Below are 21,862 nucleotides of genomic sequence, written 5' to 3' on the forward strand. Positions count from 1 at the left end.
TGTGATAAGAACTTGGCCTACTGGTGATAGGTAATTTAGTTGGTTTTGGTTCTCATCCAGCATAATTCTAAAACTAAGATTCTGCTTACCCTTTTCAAAGGTGCCAATGGTACATCAAAGCTAAAATGAAGTCAGAAGAGAAGAGGAGAAACCACTTACAGCAGAATGGGCATTGTAAGTAGTACAGTGACCCTTCCATTATTTTACATTGCTCTAGCCCTCAAGAGTTCATTTTAAACTTGTATCCACTGAGTTGAGAAAACCTGAAAAAATGTACTTCCAACCTTTCAGCATTAAGACTTTTCATCTGGTTTCCAGGTTTGTTGGTGGAAATTGCACCTGCTTCTCATTAAATGATAGTACTTTTTTCCTAATTCTGCTTGCTGGAAAACACGAAGGCTGAATATGCTAAAAATACAAGATGACTGCTTATATCTAGTTATTTACCATTCACAATGACTCCTGAATGCAAGTTGGTTTAATTTAGTGGAGCATTAGCCATAGAAATATTAGGGAACTTTTATTCCTTCTTGTAGAGACTGTCATTTAAACATATAACAAATCAATTTACAATTCATTAACACTAAAAAAGAAAATCAGCTCTTTAACTTTTAGAATATGTATGAAATCCTTGAGCTGACTACAAGGTTATATTCATTTGTAGAATCTCTTCCCAAGCAAGCTATAATTACCACTATAGTTGGTTTGATAATTGCCACCCTCTCCTCCCCAACACCCACCTCCACCTCCACCTCCAAATGGCAAACTACTTTGTCAAGACGGTTTCTCTGTCGTGAGATGCTGAATTAACATCTCAGAAAGGGATGTTCTCTAATTAACCACAGTGTAGAAATAATGTGTGAGGCAAGCTGTTTAACTCTTTCAACTCATTTTTTTACTTCAGACTGAGCAAAAGGAGTAAGAGACTTTTCAATCTATATCACTTTCTGAAGGAGGCAGAAAGGATTTAAGTGAGGAAATTACAAACTAGAGGGACGGTTTAGGGCTATTTCTAAGGCTCACAGGATTTGTCAGTGGTCTGAGGACTATCTGTATTAGGATGTTCCATGTTCACTAGCCAGAGTTCTGACTCAGAAGGTGCATGGTAGGGCCAAGACATACGCATTTTTAGCAAGGTGTCCCTGGCTGCTCTTTTCTTACAATACGTTTGAGGCTCACTGCACTGGCAGAGAAGGGAAAGCTAAGACAGCCACTGCCAGCCATGGGATGAGCTGGAAATGCTGCGAACAGATGCAGAAACCTGGACCCAAACACCTGGATGGATGACATATGCTGAGCAACCTTAAGACTCACTGCAGGGCATTTAGTACTGAAATGCAAAGGAAAAAGATGTTCCTGAGGTATTTATTATCTGCTTTCCAAGTAGCAGTTTTTGCATAAACTAAACCAGATGGGCCCAGCAAGAAGCAATGAAAATAACCTAAGACAGCCAAGGAAGTAAAAGAAAGATAACAAACCGAGTTTTAAGAAACCATGGGTAAGTTAAATAAGTAACCAGATAGTCGACATATATTGTGTTTACAAGAAAAAAGAAGGTGATGTTAACACCACATATCCAATTAGATACCACTAATCATCTAATAGTAGCCACTGGATTTGAGTTTATAGAGTATTCATTCTGAAACCACAACTCCCATTAAGTAAATAAGTATCTGCAATATGAGCCAGAGGTAAAGATTATCTGTTGTCTTTTCCTCCAATCTAAACTTTGGAAGTCACATAAAGCATAGTATTTCAGAATCATTGTCAGGCCTAAGTATACCTAGAATGCTTTGCTGATGATATTTGGGGAAGTACTAATATTCTCATGGGTGTTCATCTGGTAGCAGAAGACAGTAGGCAAAAAGGAATGAAAGGGGGCAACAAGTGTAGAGGAGCTCATGAAGCAAATTCTGCTGACAATGGACATTTCAGCACCTCCTCTAAACTCACTTCATTAGCTTTTATTTGTTTGCTTTTGAAATTTCCTTGCAAGAGCATGTTTCTAAGGAATCCTAGCCAACAAATAACTCGGGGTATGATGCAGCTTTCAAAATCTAAAGCAACAAAACCAAGTATCACCTATTCACCATGCCACGAATTTGCATTGATCTTTTAATCCCTACTAATTCATATTTAATAAAGGTTTGCTGTGTGATTATTACCTGTAAAACCATACCTAAGGTATTTAGAAAGATACAAAGATGTATAAGAAATGATCTCCTGTCCTCCGGGAGCCAGAAATCTGTTGGAACACAGAAACCTACCAGCAAAACAGAGGAATATCTACACACAGTCTGTGATTTCTTCAGATACTGAAAGAAGTGGCAAATGAAAAAATAACCACACATTCAAGTTTTCCAGCCATCCCTGTTTGTCATCTGAGTGCAAAGTGTCCAGGAGGGACACCAACAGGCTTGCTCATTTTGGCAGAAAGGGTTTTGGGAGAAAGGCTTATGCCTTTCCCCCCATGTCCTGAGCTAGATCAAGTATAAAATGTATGGGTTGTTTGTGAATTAGTGAGCTGATTAAACATTTTACAGAAATATAATAAATATGTTTTCTGGAACCTGTCAGCTCACTCTCTATTAAACCACCAGGTCATTTTACATTAACAGGTAAATAAATTTTTGATTCCAAGTACTCAACTCTTTATTGGGGGGGGTGAGGAGGAGTGGGACAGAAAGAAAAGAGAATTGAAGTAACTAACAAGAATGACTACTTTAATATGTCAATCCTTGTTTTAAACATACACAAGATGTGTAATCACTAAAATACTCTTAAACTAAATCAATCTTTTTTTGTTGTTGTTGTTGTTGGTTTGCAGTACGCTTCCCAGGAATTAAAACTTACATAGATCCAGATACATATGAAGACCCATCCCTAGCAGTTCATGAATTTGCAAAGGAGATTGATCCCTCAAGAATTCGCATTGAGAGAGTCATTGGGGCAGGTAAACATAAAATCTGTACTTTTGAAGATATGATTCCTTGATGGTTTTGTAGCTAGGTTATCAACATAATATTTTAAATCTTAGCAGTTTTAGTCAGTTTAGTCTTGAAAAATTTCAAGAAAGGAGAAGTAAAATTATCTTCTATATGCTGTTACTTTTTTAAGTATGTAAGCACCTAAATTCCTTTTCTAAGCAAACGTCATTTTTAACTCCTGTAGTCTTCTTTCAGTATGGAGGTAACTTACAACGAAACTAGGGTCATACAGGAATTCATTTTGAAGATGTAACTTCAGGAGTTTTTCATAAGTTGTTAAAGATTTACTGAGGCCCTCAGGGTACCTGGGTGGCTCAGTTGGTTGAACATTCGACTCTTGATTTCATCTCAGGTCATGATCCCAGGGTCATGGGATTGAGCCCTGGTTGGGCTCCTTGCTGAGCGTGGAGTCTGCTTAAGATACTTTCTCTCTCTTTCTCTCTCTGCCCCTCTCCCCAGCCTGTGCATTCTCTCTTTAAAAAAAATAAATTAAAAATAAAATAAAATAAATGATTTGCTCAGGCCCCAACATCTATAGATATATAGTATAATTAGTGTTCATATTGATGACTGGCTCTGCAGGATCCAGAAGTGTTCTAAAAATCATTGAGGGTAAAATTAGCTTCAGTATAGTTTTATATCATTTCAATGCTAATTAGTGATTTTCCCTATGTAGAATGTTCAAACAGAACACTATTTTATTCAGCTCTCCTATATAAATACAAAACTATTGTGAATTAGTTCCCAAGACCTTATTCTGTTCATACTTACGACAGAGGCTAAGTTGGTATAACAAAGAGACCTCAGCATATTTATTCTTCTTTCAAGTCCTTGACCTAAGGAACAGTCCATGTTAGCAGAGGAATGGTCATTCAGGAGGTCTTAAAGGGACCCAAGTTCCTTGTACTGTTTGCTCTGCCTTTCCTTAGTGTGTCATCTTCCTCTGAATGGTCAAAGCTGGGACACCAATGCATCTGCCTTCCAACCTGTGAGAAAGAAAAGGAAAGAGTTCAGTCTTTTTTTTTTTTTTTTTTTGCTTTGTCTGTAAGACAATAACACGGAACTTGTAAACATGTCTATTCACATCTCAATGGTCCAGTTCAATTACCTGGGCACAAAGAGAGTTTGGAAACATATTCTCTGACTGGACAGCCATGCATACAGCTAAGAAGGGGAAGGAGAAAGTGTAAGTAGAGAAGGGAGACTGGATCCTGAAGAGGGGTATTGGTCTCCTCTCGATCCTGGATACCTGTTATGTACTGTTTTGAGCAGTACATACAAAGCCTGACCATTCCAGCCAGGTATCATGTCTTTGCAGAGGCCAAAGAAAGAAGCTGACCATCCCTTGTCTCTTTCCAAAGCCCTTCTCCACAAGAGGACCAGCTGCATAATCTGCAGAGACCAATGCAGAATGAAAATGTAGAGTCTCTTGTTAAAAAGTTACTAAGAATTTCAAGATAGTGACATCAGAGCATTAAACAAGTGACAGAGCCCTTCTAAACTCAGGACTCTGTATGACTAGTCACATTGAATGGACTCTGTTTCCCAGATACACAGTAATCTAGCACTATACAGGAATTCCAGAAACATTTGGAGAGAGTCCTTCATTATATCACTTCATTCGCTATGCACAATGGGTCATCTCATCTCCTACAAGGCTAGAGCTCCCTTTGAAAGCTGACACAAGGGGCCTATACACTTAATCCTAGTGCTCACAGCTGAAGAGACTGTCTTATCAGAAAGATTAAGAACCTGGAATGAAACCAGATTCTCTATTCTCTTCTGCTGAACATAAAACACATCAATGGGCATTGAAGGTATAATTGAAAGAGTGATTGCATTATAGTCATTTAGTTTGGGGATTCACTTACTTAACACAGCAGAGAAATAGAGAAGAGAGAAGGTTAAATAATTCTATTGCATGCTACTGTTGGCTTTCTTCCTCAAGTCCCCAAGAAAACGTGGTATATCCTTTTATACTGCAGTGTTCAGTCCTCATGTAGATACAGTAGAAGCATTTTCCATTGTAGTCCTTTGTGCATAAATTAAATGGCAGTGTCTGAAATCATAATGTTGAGAAATAATATCAAATATCTTAAATGATAACAAATAAGTATTTTTTTAGTTTTTTAGATTTTCATCAACCAGAATATAAATTTTGTCCTAAAAAAAAAGTATGACACATTGCCAAAGCAGTGACTGTTAAAGAGACTACTTGAATATCATTCCCCTATTCTGTCTAACATCTAATAAGTTGTATTGGGATTCCTCTCATTTGGCAAAGAAAGAATATCTAAACCAGGTAGTCAATCCTATACACCAGTATTCCTTTTTATATTTATTCACCTTTGGTTACTTCAAGTTTCATACAATATGCTGTCTTTTTATTGTTTGTCTTCAAAAAAAAATCGTAAAAATAAAAATGCTTTATGTTACAAAGTTGTAACATATGTTATATTGTAACATAACTTTCTGCTTTGCATTCCTGGCCAGTGCTACTTTGTAATTAACCTCATTATGTCACGTTCCTAAAATTCTATTTGGATGTGGAAAAAATTAGTAAGTCTGTGGACATTTGTCACAGAAGTAGTGTGAAAAAAGCATTGTTTGGTCAAACTATGGAAGAATTGATAGAATTATGTAACATCTCTGACATAATTACACAATTGGTTACTTGCCCAACACTACTATAAAGCCTTTCCTTAGGTTGTCTCATATCCTTTACTTTTTCCCACCTATTTGATTGTTTCTTCTCAGACTCCTATTTTCTCATCATCTGTGTGCTTTAGGTATTTCCCTTGGAGATGTAAATTAAATGACTTGAGGGGAGAGAGGTGTGTTGGAGTAGTGGTGATGGGAGAGAAGCAAGACATCAGGTCTTAATAATTGTCAGGGGAAAGATATTTAGTTCTGATTGAAGCACTGAGAAAGCCATAGAGGGGATACTGAGATTCACCATTCATTGCTGAGGAAAAATCAACAAGACCTATATGTGTTTTGTTTTGTGTTTGTTTGTTTGTTTGTTTGTTTGTTTGTTTGTTTGTTTGTTTATAAAGAAATAGTTTAAAATGTTGTCCTGGGCACTTTCCAGGGTAGTGAAATGTTCCAACTCTAGGCAGAGAAGAGCCTGCAGAGTGAAGCTATGTGCAGGCAGCAGGTATATTTACTAGGCCTCTGAATTCTTGGGTTCCTTTAGATGAGTTAGATTGTAGATGAAAGAGAAAATAAAAGCTGAGGGTTGATAAAGTGTAAGCTGCCTATAAACTCATGCTTCAGATTCAGATCTGGTCTGAATAAGGTTGCATGGTCGAGTTTGAAAAGTTCCCAAAGTTGACTCAAATTTGGAAGTTAAGTTGAAACAGGGCTGTGGAGTCAAACAAATTAGAATCGAGTAATGATTCTGCAGTTTAACAGTTGCATGATTTGGGCCACATTCTGAGCTTCAATTCCCTCATCTATAAAATGGGCATACCTACCTGCTTTCTGAGGTTGTCGTCAGGTTTGAGATACATATGTATAAACACCTGGCCTTCAGCACAAGGAATGCAGCAAGCCATCTTAACCTGTCTCCTTTAGTGTATTTTATTGTTGAAGTCTTAACATAATAGCTAACTCCCTTGTGAAATTGAATGTTAACCTTTGGTAATAATAATGCTTACCCTAGCTTTTTTTTTTTTTTTTTTTTTACTACTTCCCTTTGGAGATTCTTCAATTCTGATAATGATGATGATTAACACATAGTTTTTATTGAGCACCTACTCAAGTTCAGACCCTGTGTTAAGTGCTTTTCATATATTTTCTTACAAAGTTGTCATAATAACCCCATAAAGAAGATATTATTATTCTCATTTATAGGTGAAGAATGAGGTTAAGAAACATTAAGTGGCCTGCTCAAGATTGTAAGATTAGGTCGTAGAAGACCTGGGGTTCACACCCAGCTATGACTGACTCCCAAGCTACATTTTTTTTTATAATTTAACTTTATTTTTTATTTTTTAAATTTTACATCCAAATTAGTTAGTATATAGTGAAGCAATGATTTCAGGAGTAGATTCCTTAGTGCCCCTTACCCATTTAGACCATCCCCCCTCCCACAACCCCTCCAGCAACCCTCAGTTTGTTCTCCATATTTATGAGTCTCTTTTGTTTTGTCCCCCTCCCTGTTTTTATATTATTTTTGTTTCCCTTCCCTATGTTCATCTGTTTTGTCTCTTAAAGTCCTCATACGAGTGAATTCATATGATTTTTGTCTTTCTCTGACTAATTTCACTTAGCATAATACCCTCCAGTTCCTTCCACGTAGTTGCAAATGGCAAGATTTCATTCTTTTTGATTGCTGAGTAATACTCCATTGCATATATATATACTACATTTTCTTTATCCATTTATCCATCCCTACCCAAGCTGCTATTCTTAACCACTATGTTATATTGTATCTATGCTATTAGTTTACTCTTCAACTCAAAACACTGTGTCCATAAAAGGTATCAAAATGTGCTTTAAAAAGGAACCATTCCCAATTTTAAAAAATCTTAAGTAGTTTAAAGAAATTTAATATCTCATTGAAACAAAAATTTTAACTGAAAGACAATCAGGAAATCATTTTCATGAAAGAATATTGAATTTCTTATGCTGTATGGATATTTAGAGAATAAATGTATTTTGTGAAGAAAATAAATTACATATAAACCAAAGTCTGAAAGAACCAATTAGAGATATATACAATCTAGAAATAATTGCAATCCTTAAGATTTATTATTATTAATATTTTATCATTCATGAAAATGTTTGAGAATTTATAGATATGAAAGCTTATTTGTGTTCTTTTATGATTCCAAACACTACATTATTTTTGTATAAGAGCTCAAAAACTATACCCGCCTGTTCTCATATAACAAAATATGAGGATAATGGATAAATATGAGAAATTTGAGAATATAAAAACTGAAAAAAAATCCAGAAATTAGATAAATGTATTTCTGAGGCCAAAGAAGTTAATACTTCAAATAAATAAAGGTGCAGACCATTAAGCATTTTTCATAGGGTTGGGAAGGGACTTTTATGTGCAAGGCTGTTATTTGCTGCTGGCCAGTGAGTCCTATTAGAATTCTTTTCCTTGTGTTTTGCTCTAAAGAACAAATGTTATCTGGGGATGCTTGGGTGGCTCAATCGGTTAAGTGTCAGACTTCAGCTCAGGTCATGATCTCATGGTCTGTGGGTTTGAGTCCCATGTCCGGCTCCATGCTGACACCTTGGAGCCTGGAGTTTGCTTTGGATCCTGTCTCCCTTTCTTTCTGCTCCTTCCCCACTCATGCACTCTCTCTCTCTCTCTCTCAAAAATAAATAAATGTTATTATTTTTTTAAAAAAATAACAAAGGTTATTCTAATGCCAGCATAATCAAATGCTATTTATTGCTTGGATTTACTTTTCTAAAATTTGCCTCCTCCTTCTTAAATAAAAGTATGTCTTTCCAGAATATTAAAAGCCCTAATTTAACTAATGATAAGATTATTCAGAATAAGTAATGCATCACTGAGCAATTGGCTTATCAATGTAATTCAAATGAGCTATCTCAGAGAAAAATTAGCAAATCTAAAGGTGCAATAAATAGCATCTTTACTGTTTAAAAAAAAAAAAGAATGCTTTCCAGGTTTCTAATTGGGAGACACATACAGAGTCATTAAATACTTCTTCAATTGGTTGTTAAAAAATGAACCCCAAAATAGCTGCATTAAAATTTTAAGAAAGAAAATGAGAAATGATATTACACATAACCCATAACATTTCTTTATATGTTCCCTCAGAAATGTTTGTTAGATGGCTAGTATCTACTTATAAGAGGCACTGTGCTTTTTTTTTTTTCATAGTAAGTCACTATGCTTATCAAAAACATATGTAGTCAGCCTGTCTTCTATAACTTTTGTCCTGGGATTTTCAACTTTGTAACTATCCAAATATTATGTGACAAATCCTTAGAAAACTTATACAATATCTAGGCTTAATACACACACACGTGCATACACATATATATACATATATACAGTATATACACATACATACTTAAAATTCCTTATCTTTCACTGTAAATTTTACTTTTTTTTAATGAGTTTTCTAGGACACTTTTTTTTTTGGTATATCACTATTCTATTTAATAGTGGCAGCTTATCTTTGTTCATCAATACAGGCCTGAATTTCCATGAAAATGTGCATTTCCATTTAAATGAAGTGAGCAGCTCTGTTGCATAGGAGACTATCAAGAGCATCTATCTTCTTTGACTTTTTGCATCATAAAATGAAATACTGTGGCCAGAGGACTGTAAAACAGAAATTCCCAGGCTAAAAGAACCAGGTCAGATTAGGATAGAATCATTATTTTACACATATCTTGAGAGATAATGAGAAGACTGGTAAACTGAATTTTAATCATGAGCTGAAAAAGGTCATTGAAAGGCTTTTCCTTTTTCAGGACAGTCCTGAACCTAAACCATTAGAAGAAACACTTGCCTTGCAGAGTGTCTATAATTTTGAAACATTATTCCATTGAAAAAATCATCCTTGTGTCTGTAAACCCATAGGGTACCCTCTTATATTTGACCTTCCCTCTTTCCCTAGTCTCAGTGGAAATGCATAATATCTCTCAGCCATTCATATTCTATTCCTTTATCTATACAAAACTCATTATTGCCTCCACTATCAGCCTTCTCTTCTCTTGGCTTAGTCATCATTTTTTTTTCTCTTCCTAGAATAGTCCAGGAAGTTTTAACTGTTGGTTTCTCAGCAAGCATCTGCAGGTAAAAGAAAGTAAAAAGGACAACAAAGAGGATATAAAAAGTGAATGACAAACCAGTGATTTATTCAGTCTAATATTTGGTTCTGTTATTGCCATCTCCTTTGAGGTCATAGTTGTACTTGCTAATATGCAGGGCAAAATGCTCACTTCCGGTGCCACTGCTAATTCTCCTGCAAACCTCCAACTAACCCTTCTAGAATCTATAATTTTTTTAGTTACCTTAAAGGAACTCTCTTATCCCCTATATTATTTTTGTTCCTCTTCCACAGCTATATTGTATTTTGTTTGCAACATGACAAGAGGAATGTGGGCAGTATTCCAGATGCAGTCTCACAATTCATTTTTTACAAGAAGAAACTTGTGTTTATGGCTTATTTCCTCCATGATTGATTAGATGATCTTCTCAAATGTAAATTTTGTTCTTGTCCATCAGTTTAAAGGATTTATGGTAGAGGTCAGATTAATTTTCTTTTCTATTCTTGGAAACCCCTTTGCCCAACCAATTAGACTGAAAATAAGATCAACAGCAGATTCTGGCAAGACTTTTGTGCCTTTTACTCAAGAATTTCATAGCATTCTAAATCAAATGATGTAATGAGAGATGGGCTATATCCATTTTCCCTGGACATTATAGTATGAATAAAAAGGACAGACTGGAACCAGACAGACCCAGGCTTGAATCACAGTATTACTATTAATTTACTCTATGACCTTCAGCAATTTAGTGATTTCTCAGAAATTTGGTTTGCTTACCTATAAAATGGATTCATAATAATAATAATAATAATAATAATAATAATAATAGCTATTATGTAGGATTAGTGTAAAATTTAGAGATGACACATACTGAGGCTCTGTCATACAGTAAACACTCAGTAAAAGGGCAGAAACATGACTATCAGATTCAAAATAGTTTTTATATTTAGTTGAAATGGCTAAGAAGAACGGCACTCTACACGTAATTCTCAAAATACATTTGATATAAATATCTTCCCATACAGAATTTGATGATCAATGCCATAGTAACTAGAATGATATGTATGATTTTCAGAGTTAGTTGAAAATTAGTAGTTAAAAATGAAGTTTCATTTTTATCAGTACATTAAGAGCTATGTGTATATGAACAAATTATTTCCTCTTTTTATTTTTTGAAACATTTTTTTTTATTTTAGAGGGAGAGCATGAACAGGGGAGAGAGAGAGAGAATCTTAAGCAAAGTCCATGCTCAGGATGGAGCCCATCGTGGGGCTTGATCCCACGCATGACCTGAACTGAAATCAAAACTCAAATGCTCAAACTGAGCCACCCAGGTGCCCCTGTTTTTCTTTCTTTTTTTTAAATTAATTTATTTTTTAATTTACATTCAAATTAGTTAGCATACAGTACAAAAATGATTTCAGGGTAGATTTCTTAATGTCCCTTACCTATTTACCCCATCTCCCCTTCCACATCCCCTACAGCAACCCTCAGTTTGTTCTCTATATATGAGTCTCTTATGTTTTATCCTCTTCCCTGTTTTTATATTATTTTTGCTTTCCTTCCCTTATGTTCATCTGTTTTGTATCTTAAATTCTTCATTTGAATGAAGTCATATGATATTTGTCTTTCTCCGACTGACTAATTTCACTTAGCATAATACCCTCTATTTCCATCCATGTAATTGGAAATGGCAAGATTTCATTCTTTTTCATTGCCAAGTACTACTCCATTGTGTGTGTACACACACACACACATATATGTATATGCGTGTGTGTGTGTATATATATATATATATATATATATATACCCCCAACATCTTCTTTATCCATTTCCCATCAATGGACATTGGGGCTCTTTCCATACTTTGGCCATTGTCGATAGTGCTGCTGTAAACATTGGGATGCTTGTGCCCCTTCAAAACAGCACACCTGTATCCCTTGGATAGATACCTAGTAGTGCAATTGCTGAGTCGTAGGGTAGTCTTATTTTTAATTTTTTGAGGAAACTCCATACTGTTTGCCAGAGTGGCTGCACCAGCTTGCATTCCCAACGGCAGTGCAAAAGGGTTCCTTTCTCCACATCCTCACCAACATCTATTGTTGCCTTATTTGTTAATGTTAGCTATTCTGACAGGTGTGAGATAGTATCTCATTGTGGTTTTGATTTGTATTTCCCTGGTGATGAGTGATGTTGAGCATTTTTTCATGTGTCAGTTGGCCATCTGGATGTCTTCTTTATCTGATATGTCATTTACAAATATCTTCTCCCATTCTGTCGGTTGCCTTTTAGTTTTGCTGATTATTTCCTTTGCTGTGCCGAAGCTTTTTATTTTGATGAGGTCCCAATAGTTCAGTTTTGCTTTTGTTTCCCTTGTCTCTGGAGATGTGTTGAATAAGAAGTTGCTACAGCTGAGGTCAAATAGGTTTTTGTCTGCTTTGTCCTCTAGGATTTTGATGGCTTCCTGTCTTATGTTTAGGTCTTTCATCCATTTTTAGTTTATTTTTGTGTATGGTGTAAGAAAGTGATTCGGGTTCATTCTTTTACATGTCGCTGTCCAGCTTTCCCGGCACCATTTGCTGAACAGACTGTCTTTATTCCATTGGATATTCTTTCCTGCTTTGTCAAAGATTAGTTAGCCATATGTTTATGGTTCATTTCTGGGTTCTCTATTCTGTTCCATTGATCTGAGTGTCTGTTTTTGTGCCAGTACCATACTGTCTTGATGATTACAGCCTTGTAATATAGCTTGAAGTCTGGGATTATGATGCCTCCAACTTTGGTTATCTTTTTCAAGATTGCTTTGGCTATTCAGGGTCTTTTCTGGTTCCATACAGATTTTAGGATTGTTTGTTCTAGCTCTGTGAAGAATACTGGTGTTATTTTGATAAGGATTGCATTGAATATGTAGATTGCTTTGAGTCGTATTGACATTTTAACGATATTTGTTCTTCCAATCCAGGAACATGGAATATTTTTCCATTTTTTTGTGTCTTCTTCAATTTCTTTCATAAGCTTTCTATAGTTTTCAGTATATGGATTTTTCACCTCTTTGGTTAGATTTATTCCTAGGTATTTTATGGTTTTTGGTGCAGTTGTAAATGGGATAGATTCCCTGATTTCTCTTTCTGTTGCTTCATTACTGGTGTATAGGAATGCAACAATTTCTGTGCATTGATTTTATATCCTGTGACTTTGCTTTATTCATGGATCAGTTCTAGCAGTTTTTTTGATCGTATCTTTTGGGTTTTCCACATAGAGTAGCATGTCATCTGCGAAGAGTGAAAGTTTGACCTCCTTCTGGCCAATTTGGATGCCTTTTATTCCTTTGTTTTGTCTGATTGCTGAGGCTAAGACTTCCAATACTATGTTGACTAACAGTGGCAAGAGTGGACACTCTGTCATATTTCTGACCTTAGAATAAAAGCTTTCAGTTTTTCCCCATTGAGGATGGTATTAGTGGTAGGTCTTTCATATATGGCTTTTAAGATCTTGAGGTATGATCCTTCTGTCCCTACTTTCTTGAGGGATTTTATCAAGAAAGCACACTGTATTTTGTCAAATGCTTTCTCTGCAACTATTGAGAGGATCATGTAGTTCTTGTCCTTTCTTTCACTCATGTGATGTATCACATTGATTGTTTTGTGGATATCAAACCAGCCCTGTATCTCAGGTATAAATCCCACTTGGTCATGGTGAATAATTTTTTTAATGTATTGTTGGATCCATCCAACATTGGCTAATATCCTGTTGAGGATTTTTGCATCCATGTTCATCAGGGAAATTGGTCTATAGTTCTCCTTTTTAGTGGGGTCTCTGTCTGGTTTTGGAATCGAGGTAATGCTGGCTTCATAGAAAGAGTTTGGAAGTTTTTCTTCCATTTATATTTTTTGGAAGAGCTTCAAGAGAATAGGTGTTAACTCTTCCTTAAATGTTTGGTAGAATTCCCTTGGAAAACAATCTGGCCCTGGACTCTTGTTTTTTGGGATATTTTTAATTACTGATTCAATTTCTTTACTGGTTTTGAGTCTGTTCAAATTTTCTATTTCTTCCTGTTCCAGTTTTGGTAGTGTATATGTTTCTAAGAATTTGTCCATTTCTTCCCAATTGCCCATTTTATTGGCATATAATTGCTCATAATATTCTCTTACTATTGTTTTTATTTCTGCTGTCTTGGTTGTGATTTCTCCTCTTTCATTCTTTATTTTATTTTGGGGGGTCCTTTCCTTTTTCTTTTTGATCAAACTAGCTAGTGGTTTATCAATTTTGTTAATTCTGGTTTCATTGATCTGTCTACTGTTTTGTTTTTTTGTTTGTTTGTTTGGTTGGTTGGTTGGTTGGTTTCAGTAGCATTAATTTCTGCTCTAATCTTTATTATTTCCTGTCTTCTGCTTGTTTGGGGTTTTACTTGCTCTTCTTTTTCTACCTCTTTAAGCTGTAAGTTAGGTTGTGTATCTGAGACCTTTCTTCCTTCTTTAGGAAGGTCCGAATTGCTATATACTTCCCTCTTATGACCACCTTTGCTGCGTCCCAGAGGTTTTGAGCTGTGATGTTATCATTTTCATTGCCTTTAATATACTTTTTAATTTCCTCTTCTTGGTTAGCTCATTCATCCTTTAGAAGGATGGTTTTTAATCTCCAAGTATTTGGTTTTTTCCACATTTTTTTCTTGTGTAGATTTTGAGTTTCATGGTGTTGTGGTCTGAAAATATGCACAGTATGATCTCTATCTCTTTGTACTTGTTGAGGGCTGATTTGTGTCCCAGTATGTGATTTAATCTTGAGAATGTTTCATGTGCACTGGGGAATGTGTATTCTGCTGCTTTAGGATGAAATGTTCTAAATGTTTCTGTTAAGTACATCCAGTCCAGTGTGTCATTCAAAGCCATTGTTTCCTTTTTGATTTTCTGTCTAGATGATCTGTCCATTGCTGTGAGTGGGGTGTTGAAGTCCCCTACTATTATGGTATTATTATCAATGAGTTTCTTTCTTTGTGATTAATTGATTTATATATTTGGATCCTTTCACATTTGGAGCATAAATGTTTACAATTGTTAGGTCCTCTTAGTGGATAGACCCCTTAATTATGGTATAATGCCCTTCTTCATCTCTTGTTACAGTCTTTATTTTAAAGTCTAGATTGTCTGATATAAGTGTGGCTACTCCTGCTTTCTTTTGTTGACAATTCTCATGATAGATGGTTCTTCATCCCCTTACTTTCAATCTGAAGGCATCTTTGGTCTAAAGTGGGTCTCTTGTAAACAGCGTATAGATGGCTCTTGTTTTCTTATCCATTCTCTTACCCTATGTCTTTTGATTGGAGCATTTAGTCCATTGACATTTAGAGTGAGTACTGAAAGATATGAATTTATTGCCATTGTGTTGCCTATAGAGTTGGAGTTTCTGGTGGTGTTCTCTGGCCCTTTCTAGTCTTTGTTGCTTTTGTTTTTCTTTGTTTGTTTGTTTGTTTTGTTTTGTTTTTCCGTCTTTCCTCCCCTCAGAGTCCCCCCTTAAAATTTCTTGCAGGGCTGGCTTAGTGGTCATGAACTCCTTTAAGTTTTGTCTGTCTGGGAAACTTTTTATCTCTCCTATTTTGAATGACAGCCTTGCTGGATAAAGAATTCTTGGCTACATATTTTTCTGATTCAGCACATTGGAAATATCCTGCCACTCTTTTCTGGCCTGTCAAGTTTCTGTGGATAGGTCTGCTGCAAACCTGATCTGTCTTCCCTTATAGGTTAAGGACTTTTTCCCCTTGCTGCTTTCATGATTCTCTCCTTGCCTGAGTATTTTGTGAATTTGACTATGATATGCCTTGTTTATGGCCAGTTTTTGTTGAATCTAATGGGAGTTCCCTGTGCTTCTCAATTTTGAGGTCTGCGTCTTTCCCCAGGTTAGGAAGGTTTTCAGCTATGATTTGCTCACATAACCCCTCTACCCATTTTTCTCTCTCTTCCTCTTCTGGGACCCTTATGATTCTGATGTTGTTCCTTTTTAATGAGTCACTGATTTCTCTAATTCTTATAATCATGCTCTTTTTCCTTAGTCTCCCTCTTTTTTTCTGCTTCATTATTCTCCATAAGTTTGTCCTCTGTTTCGTTGATTCACTGTTCTCCCTCATCTATCCTTGCTGCTGTGGCAACCATTTGAGATTGCAGTTTAGTTATAACATTTTTTATTTCATCCTGACTAGCTTTTACTTCTTTTGTCTCTGCATAAAAAGATTCTAATCTATTTTCAATGCTAGGTAGCATTCTTATTGTCGTGATTCTAAATTCTGGTTCAGACATCTTGCTTGTATCTGTATTGATTAAGTCCCTGGCTGTCATTTCTTCCTGTTTTTTGGGGGTAAATTCCTTCATTTTGTCATTTTGAAGGAAGAAAAGGAATTAATAAGGTAAAAAATTTTAAATTAAAAACAACACAAAATAATCAAATAAACAAAGCTAGATCCTAGGTGTTCTGGTTGTTTAAAGGAGCTTGATAGATTAGAGAAAAAAGAAAAAGATAAGAAAAGGAAAAAAAGGAAACAAGAAAAGGAAAACATTTGAAAATTTGAAAAAATGGATACAATAAAATAGAATAAAATGAAATGATGGAAGTAAAATAGAATTTAAAAAAATACAAAAAAGTAAAAATTATAGTAGGAAAAAATTAAAGAAAAATATTTTTAATAAAAAATGGAAAATAAAAATAAATTTTTTCTCTTTCTCTATTCAAGAAAAGAAATGAAATAAAAAAAATTGAATAGATGGACCAGGGAACAGACTGAAAGACGATTGAAATTACATAGTTTCCTCTAGAAGTCAAACTATGAAGCACTTTATAGTCTGTAAACTAAGCAGGCAGAGAGACTTGTGGTGTTCTTGAAGAGCGAGGTTGGCCCATTTGGGTGGGTTTTAGTGTGATGGCTCTGTTCTCCACTAGATAGTGCTGCTTAGCTTTTGGGGTGGATTGTTGTGGGGCCTGTATGTGTATATGCACATGTGCGGGTGGGGGGTGAAAATGGCATCACCCAGCCATCCAGTCTCCAGTATCGGAAATCTGTTCTTCCCAATCAGCAATCACGCACCCGTCCTGTCTCCAACTTCATCTCCCCGCATTTACAGTCCATGACCAAGCCGTCAGGTTAACAGATGGCACCTCTCTCCTTAGTTTTATCTAAGATGTGGCTGTGTTTCCTAACCCCTCACTTCTGAGGGACTGTGGCTTTGACCTGTTTTGACCCTTTGGGGGAGGGTCTCACCAAGCAATGGCTGGGTGCCTGCCTGCACCCAAGAATATTGGCAGGACCATGCTGCTGCCGATGCCCATAGACTGAGCCCAGGTGCCAGCCCGCCCAGAGAAAGTTCACACAATCATTTAGCGGCAGATCTCAGGTATTATGGTAAGTCACAACACACATCTGGCACCAGGTGTCACTGTTAACATCCTTGTTCCAGCACCAGCAAATGTGGTTGTTCCCCGGGGTCTGCTGGGACCTCTGCCTGTAGGGTGGCTACACAGTCTCTACCAAATGTCCTCCCAGCAGGGGAGCCATCTCTTCCCATGTGGCCTGAGGACCCCTCAGACCTTGCTCTCTGATCCTGGGGATTCATCCTTCCCACCAGAGCACCATCAAGTACCGAACTACTATGGAGTTTCAGATTCTGCCCTCCCCCTGTTTGTAGAGTCTTAATGGAATTTAAACCCTCTCCTTTCTCCTTTCTCCCTGTTTTGTTCAGTTCCTTGCATATTCTTTCTTTTCTCTCCAGCTGCTTTTTATTTGGGGGGGGGGGAGGTGCTTTCCCATACTCTCCTCCCATGTCTGTCCTCTCTCTGCAAGCAAAAACAGCTTCCTGCCCTCCACAGCTTCTCTCTCCCCTAGTTCACCTCTTCATGCTGTGTACCTGCCAAGTTCTGTGATTCAGATTGTGCAGATTGTTGTGTTAATCCTCAAATCAGTTTTGTAGGTGTGCAAGATAGTTTTGTATTGATCTGACTGCATTTCAGGGACAAGAGATGCAAAAAAAAACTTCCATGCTATTCTGCCATCTTGGCCCCTCTCTCTGTGTTTCTTTTTAATTAAAGAAACTCAAAACTTAGTTTCCTCTGTATCTTGTGAGGTTATATTTATTATATATGTGTTTATGTTTACTTTAATCTTAAGAAGTCATATGATAAAATGACTTTAACCAAAAAAAATTTTTCACTTCAGTGTTTTAATGTAAAACTGTTACAAACTAGTCTTATCAATTTATTCCTGGCACAGCTAAGAAATTTATAAGTTGATTTTTCAAAGATAGGGCTACGTATCAAGTTCATAGACTTTAAGTTCATTTTATTTACTTCTATTTCAATACTCTACACTTTATTTGGGGGTCATTCAGTGTATATTTGCTATGTCATGTACACATTTCCCAGTCTTGCAAGTTGCCTCATAGTAGTAGTTGTTTGAGAAATACTTGTAAATAAATAAACTAGTAAATAAATGAATGACTAGAGGAATATAGGATTATTTCTAAATAATTATTTTAAATGACTATGTCCATCTGGTAATCAGGAAAAACCCTAATATGGAAGTAAGTTAAAGCACAAACAATTAATATAATATAAAATCAAATGCATAATATATATAAAGTATAAGTAGAGAAAATATTTATAGAGGACAGTTGTGAGTTATAGTAGTTGCAGTACCTTATGTTAGTAATTTATTTAATAAATCAGACCAAAAGCATAGAAATTATTATATGCCTTTGCATTAGCATAGTGAAATACAGAATCTTACAGAAGCGATTACATTGTAACTTTACTTTCTATTGATTTTGTGTAATAGATGAGGTAATTTTGAAGAGTTTTTTTTTAATTTACAAAGAACTTAGCAATTTTCCAAACTTTGATGAATATTTTGGTAAATATTGATACCATATTTGCCCAAATGAATAAAACTTGGCATCTGTTTTCAAAAAAAAAAAAAAGGTACTCCAAGGGGATAGGGGACCTCTGACTATACCTTGTATAGAAATAAAAAAAATGATACATTTTCTTAAGCCATGAGAAAACCTACACACATCATCAGCAACAATTTCTGTCCCTTATCTCTTGCTACCTAACAAAAACGTTACAACTTAAAAAAGGAACATTTATTATCTTATAGTTCCTATAGGTCAGGAATTCAGGCACAGCTTAGTTCCTACAGGGTGGCTCACAAAGTTGTGTCAAGGTGTCAGCTAGGGATGTGGTCTCATCTGAAGGTCTCATCTGAAGTTCAGGTGGGCCAGGATATACTTCCAACCTCTCTAATATGACGACTATCAGGATAAAGTTCCTTGAGGGTTGTTGCACTGAAAGCTTTAATTCCTCACTGCCTATTGGATGGAGAACACCCTCAGATTCCTGCTGTGTGGGCCTCTTCAACTTGGTAACTTATTTCACTAAAGCCAGCAAGAAAGTCTGCTAGCAAGATATCATTCCACACTCGTGAATAATGAGATGTGAATTAAGATCATAAATCTTATTATATGATTTGCTTATGTCATACTGTAGTTCATTTAGCATGAGGTAATTAGTTCCTTGTTCCCATAGTGATACTTTTGTTCTCAGTCTATGTATTTAACTAATGACTTATCTTTGTAGCCTGTCCCAGTTATCTTTTGCTATGTAACAAACCATCCCAAAACTAAATGGTTCAAATATTAATCATTTAATTTAGTCATAATTCTCTGGGTCAGCAGTTTTCTTTGGGCTCCACTAGAAGTGGGGATTTTGTCTTGTGGTCTCACCCAGGGTCACTCCTATGAAAGATTGCTCATCTGGACAATGTTGCAGTTAGGTGGTTGATCTAGGGGGATCTAGTTGTGTGTAGCTTCTCCCTCAGCAACAGGCTAGATGTGAAAGTCTCAAGGCAGTGTTCTAAGCAGATAAGAAAAAGAGTTGTAAAGCCTCTTTAGGCTCTGGCCCTGAACTTCTACAACATAATTCTGACACTATGTTGGTCAAAGCAGTCACAGTGCTAGTCCAGGTAACAAGGCAGAAAAATAGATTCTCCCTCTTGATGAGAGGAACAGTGAAGTCACATTACAAAGAGCATGCATACAAGGTTGAAAAGAATTTATAGTCCTGTTTTACAATCTACCACATAGATGATTACTTTAGAAAAATGAATCATTATTTGTTAAGCCTAGCATGGATAACAGATTATGAATTTATTTGCTACTTTAACTCTATGATCATTTTTGCTTTGCATTCCTAATGAATGATATTCATGTTTTCCTTTATTTAGTGACTAGGTAATCTGCCTTGGTTAAAGTACTATGCAGTTTACAAAATGAATAACAAAGGAACTCAGGCCCAAGAAGGACATGAAGGAAAGTATAATATGAAAGGTAGAATGGAGGGGCGCCTGGGTGGCTGAGTCAGTTAAGTGTCTGACTTCACCTCAAGTCATGATCTCACAGTTCGTGGGTTCGAGCCCCACATCAGGCTCTGTGCTGACGGCTAGCTCAAAGCCTGGAGCCTGCTTCATATTCTGTGTCCCCCTCTCTTTCTGTCCCTTCCTTGAGTGCGCGCGCTCTCTCTCTCTCTCTCTCTCTCTCTCTCTCTCTCAAAAATAAAAAAAAAATTAAAAAAAAATTTTTAAAGAAAGGCAGAATGGAGAAGTAGAAAGGAGTTAGAAAGGACAAGGTAGAAAGGAGCATCATAAGTTAACAAAACATACATGTAAGTCACTATTGAAATTCCATGAGTCTAGAGATCATTCCAGACTCAACGATTAGATTGCATTAGGAAGATGGCATTTGAAAGATAAGAAATATCAAGGTGAGGAAAAGGCAATGTATATGGGGAAGGAGATAAGTGGTTGAAGAAGAGATATGGAGATTGTAAAGAGGAATTTGGGACAATTTCGAGAGATTTTAGTTTGATGTCATGGGCTCTTTACTATATATAATTTCTCTTCAAAGCCTAGGCTTCTCCTTTTTCTTGACACAAATATAACTCTAGCCCTGTTTCTTGGATGTTAATTGTAATGGACTTTTTTGGTTTGGTGACATTCTATCTTTAATTACATATAAAGTTTAAAATGTTTAAAGAAAAGAGGAATTTTTGCTTTTATTGGGCAAACAGTAAAAATGAAATGCCTTTGCTATGTACATCATGACTGTTGTGAAAGCAAATGAGATTAAGTTGATTCTAACTGACCATCCAACCTTTATTAAAACATGGCCAATGAAAATGTTCAGTGCCTCACCAGGCAACCCACTCCCTGGGGAACAGTTCTAATATATTGACAATCTATGCAAGTAAAAGTGTGCTTCCTTATAACACTGTATATAATCTTACAATACTGCATACTGGTACTTGTTCTGCAAAACTGAACTTACACAAAGTAACCCCAATCCTACACTACTCCATGACCCTTCAAATTAAGACAGCATGTGACCCTCATAAATCTTTCTTTTCCAGTCTGAGTTGTCCACACTTTTCTTTTTCTTTTTTATCTTTTTTAACATTTATTTATTTTTGAGAGACAGAGCACAAGTGGAGTAGGGGCAGAGAAAGAGGAAGACACAGAATCTGTGCTGAGCACCTCGGTGGCTCAGTCGGTTAAGCATATGACTTTTGATGTCAGCTCAGGTCATGATCTCATGAGTTTGAGCCCTACAGTGGGCTCTGCACTGATGGTGTGGACCCTGTTTGGGATTCTGTCTCTCCTTCTCTCTGCCTCTCACCTGCTTGTTTTCTTTCTCTCTCTCTCTCTCTCTCTCTCTCTCTCTCTCTCTCCCTCCCTCCCTCCCTCCCTCCCTCCCTCTCTCTCTCTCTCTATCTCCTAAAATAAGCAAATAAACTTTAAAAAATGGTCAGTTTTCCCAAGTTTCCAGCCCTTACATTTCAAATGTCTCTTTTCACAACTAAGTCCAAATAACAATTTGTTGACTTTTTGAAAGATGGAAAGACACAGCAACAAGGCAGATATATATGATATTTTATAGCTTCTTATTTATTACTTTCATGGTGGAGTAAATGAACTCACAGGATGAGATGGTATATAATGTATATTAGGATTGTTTATCATTTGAAGCACATGGGCTTTCCATGTTTTCTAATGTAATTCTTTCTTTAAAGGGAAA

General features: G+C 36.3%; 1 protein-coding gene across 2 annotated transcripts in view; it reads left to right on the forward strand.

Annotated features, from left to right (window-relative positions):
• Positions 1–21,862, forward strand: part of EPHA6 (EPH receptor A6) — an 882,015-nt gene that overhangs the window by 635,580 nt on the left and 224,573 nt on the right. For both annotated transcript variants that reach the window (XM_043593917.1, XM_043593914.1), the window contains 2 exons: positions 101–174; positions 2,828–2,953. In XM_043593917.1, coding sequence (XP_043449852.1) covers positions 101–174; positions 2,828–2,953 — 200 coding nt within the window. The remainder of the gene's footprint in view (positions 1–100; positions 175–2,827; positions 2,954–21,862) is intronic.

This window comes from Prionailurus bengalensis, chromosome C2 (assembly GCF_016509475.1).
Source record: "Prionailurus bengalensis isolate Pbe53 chromosome C2, Fcat_Pben_1.1_paternal_pri, whole genome shotgun sequence".
Taxonomy (NCBI): Eukaryota; Metazoa; Chordata; class Mammalia; order Carnivora; family Felidae; genus Prionailurus; species Prionailurus bengalensis.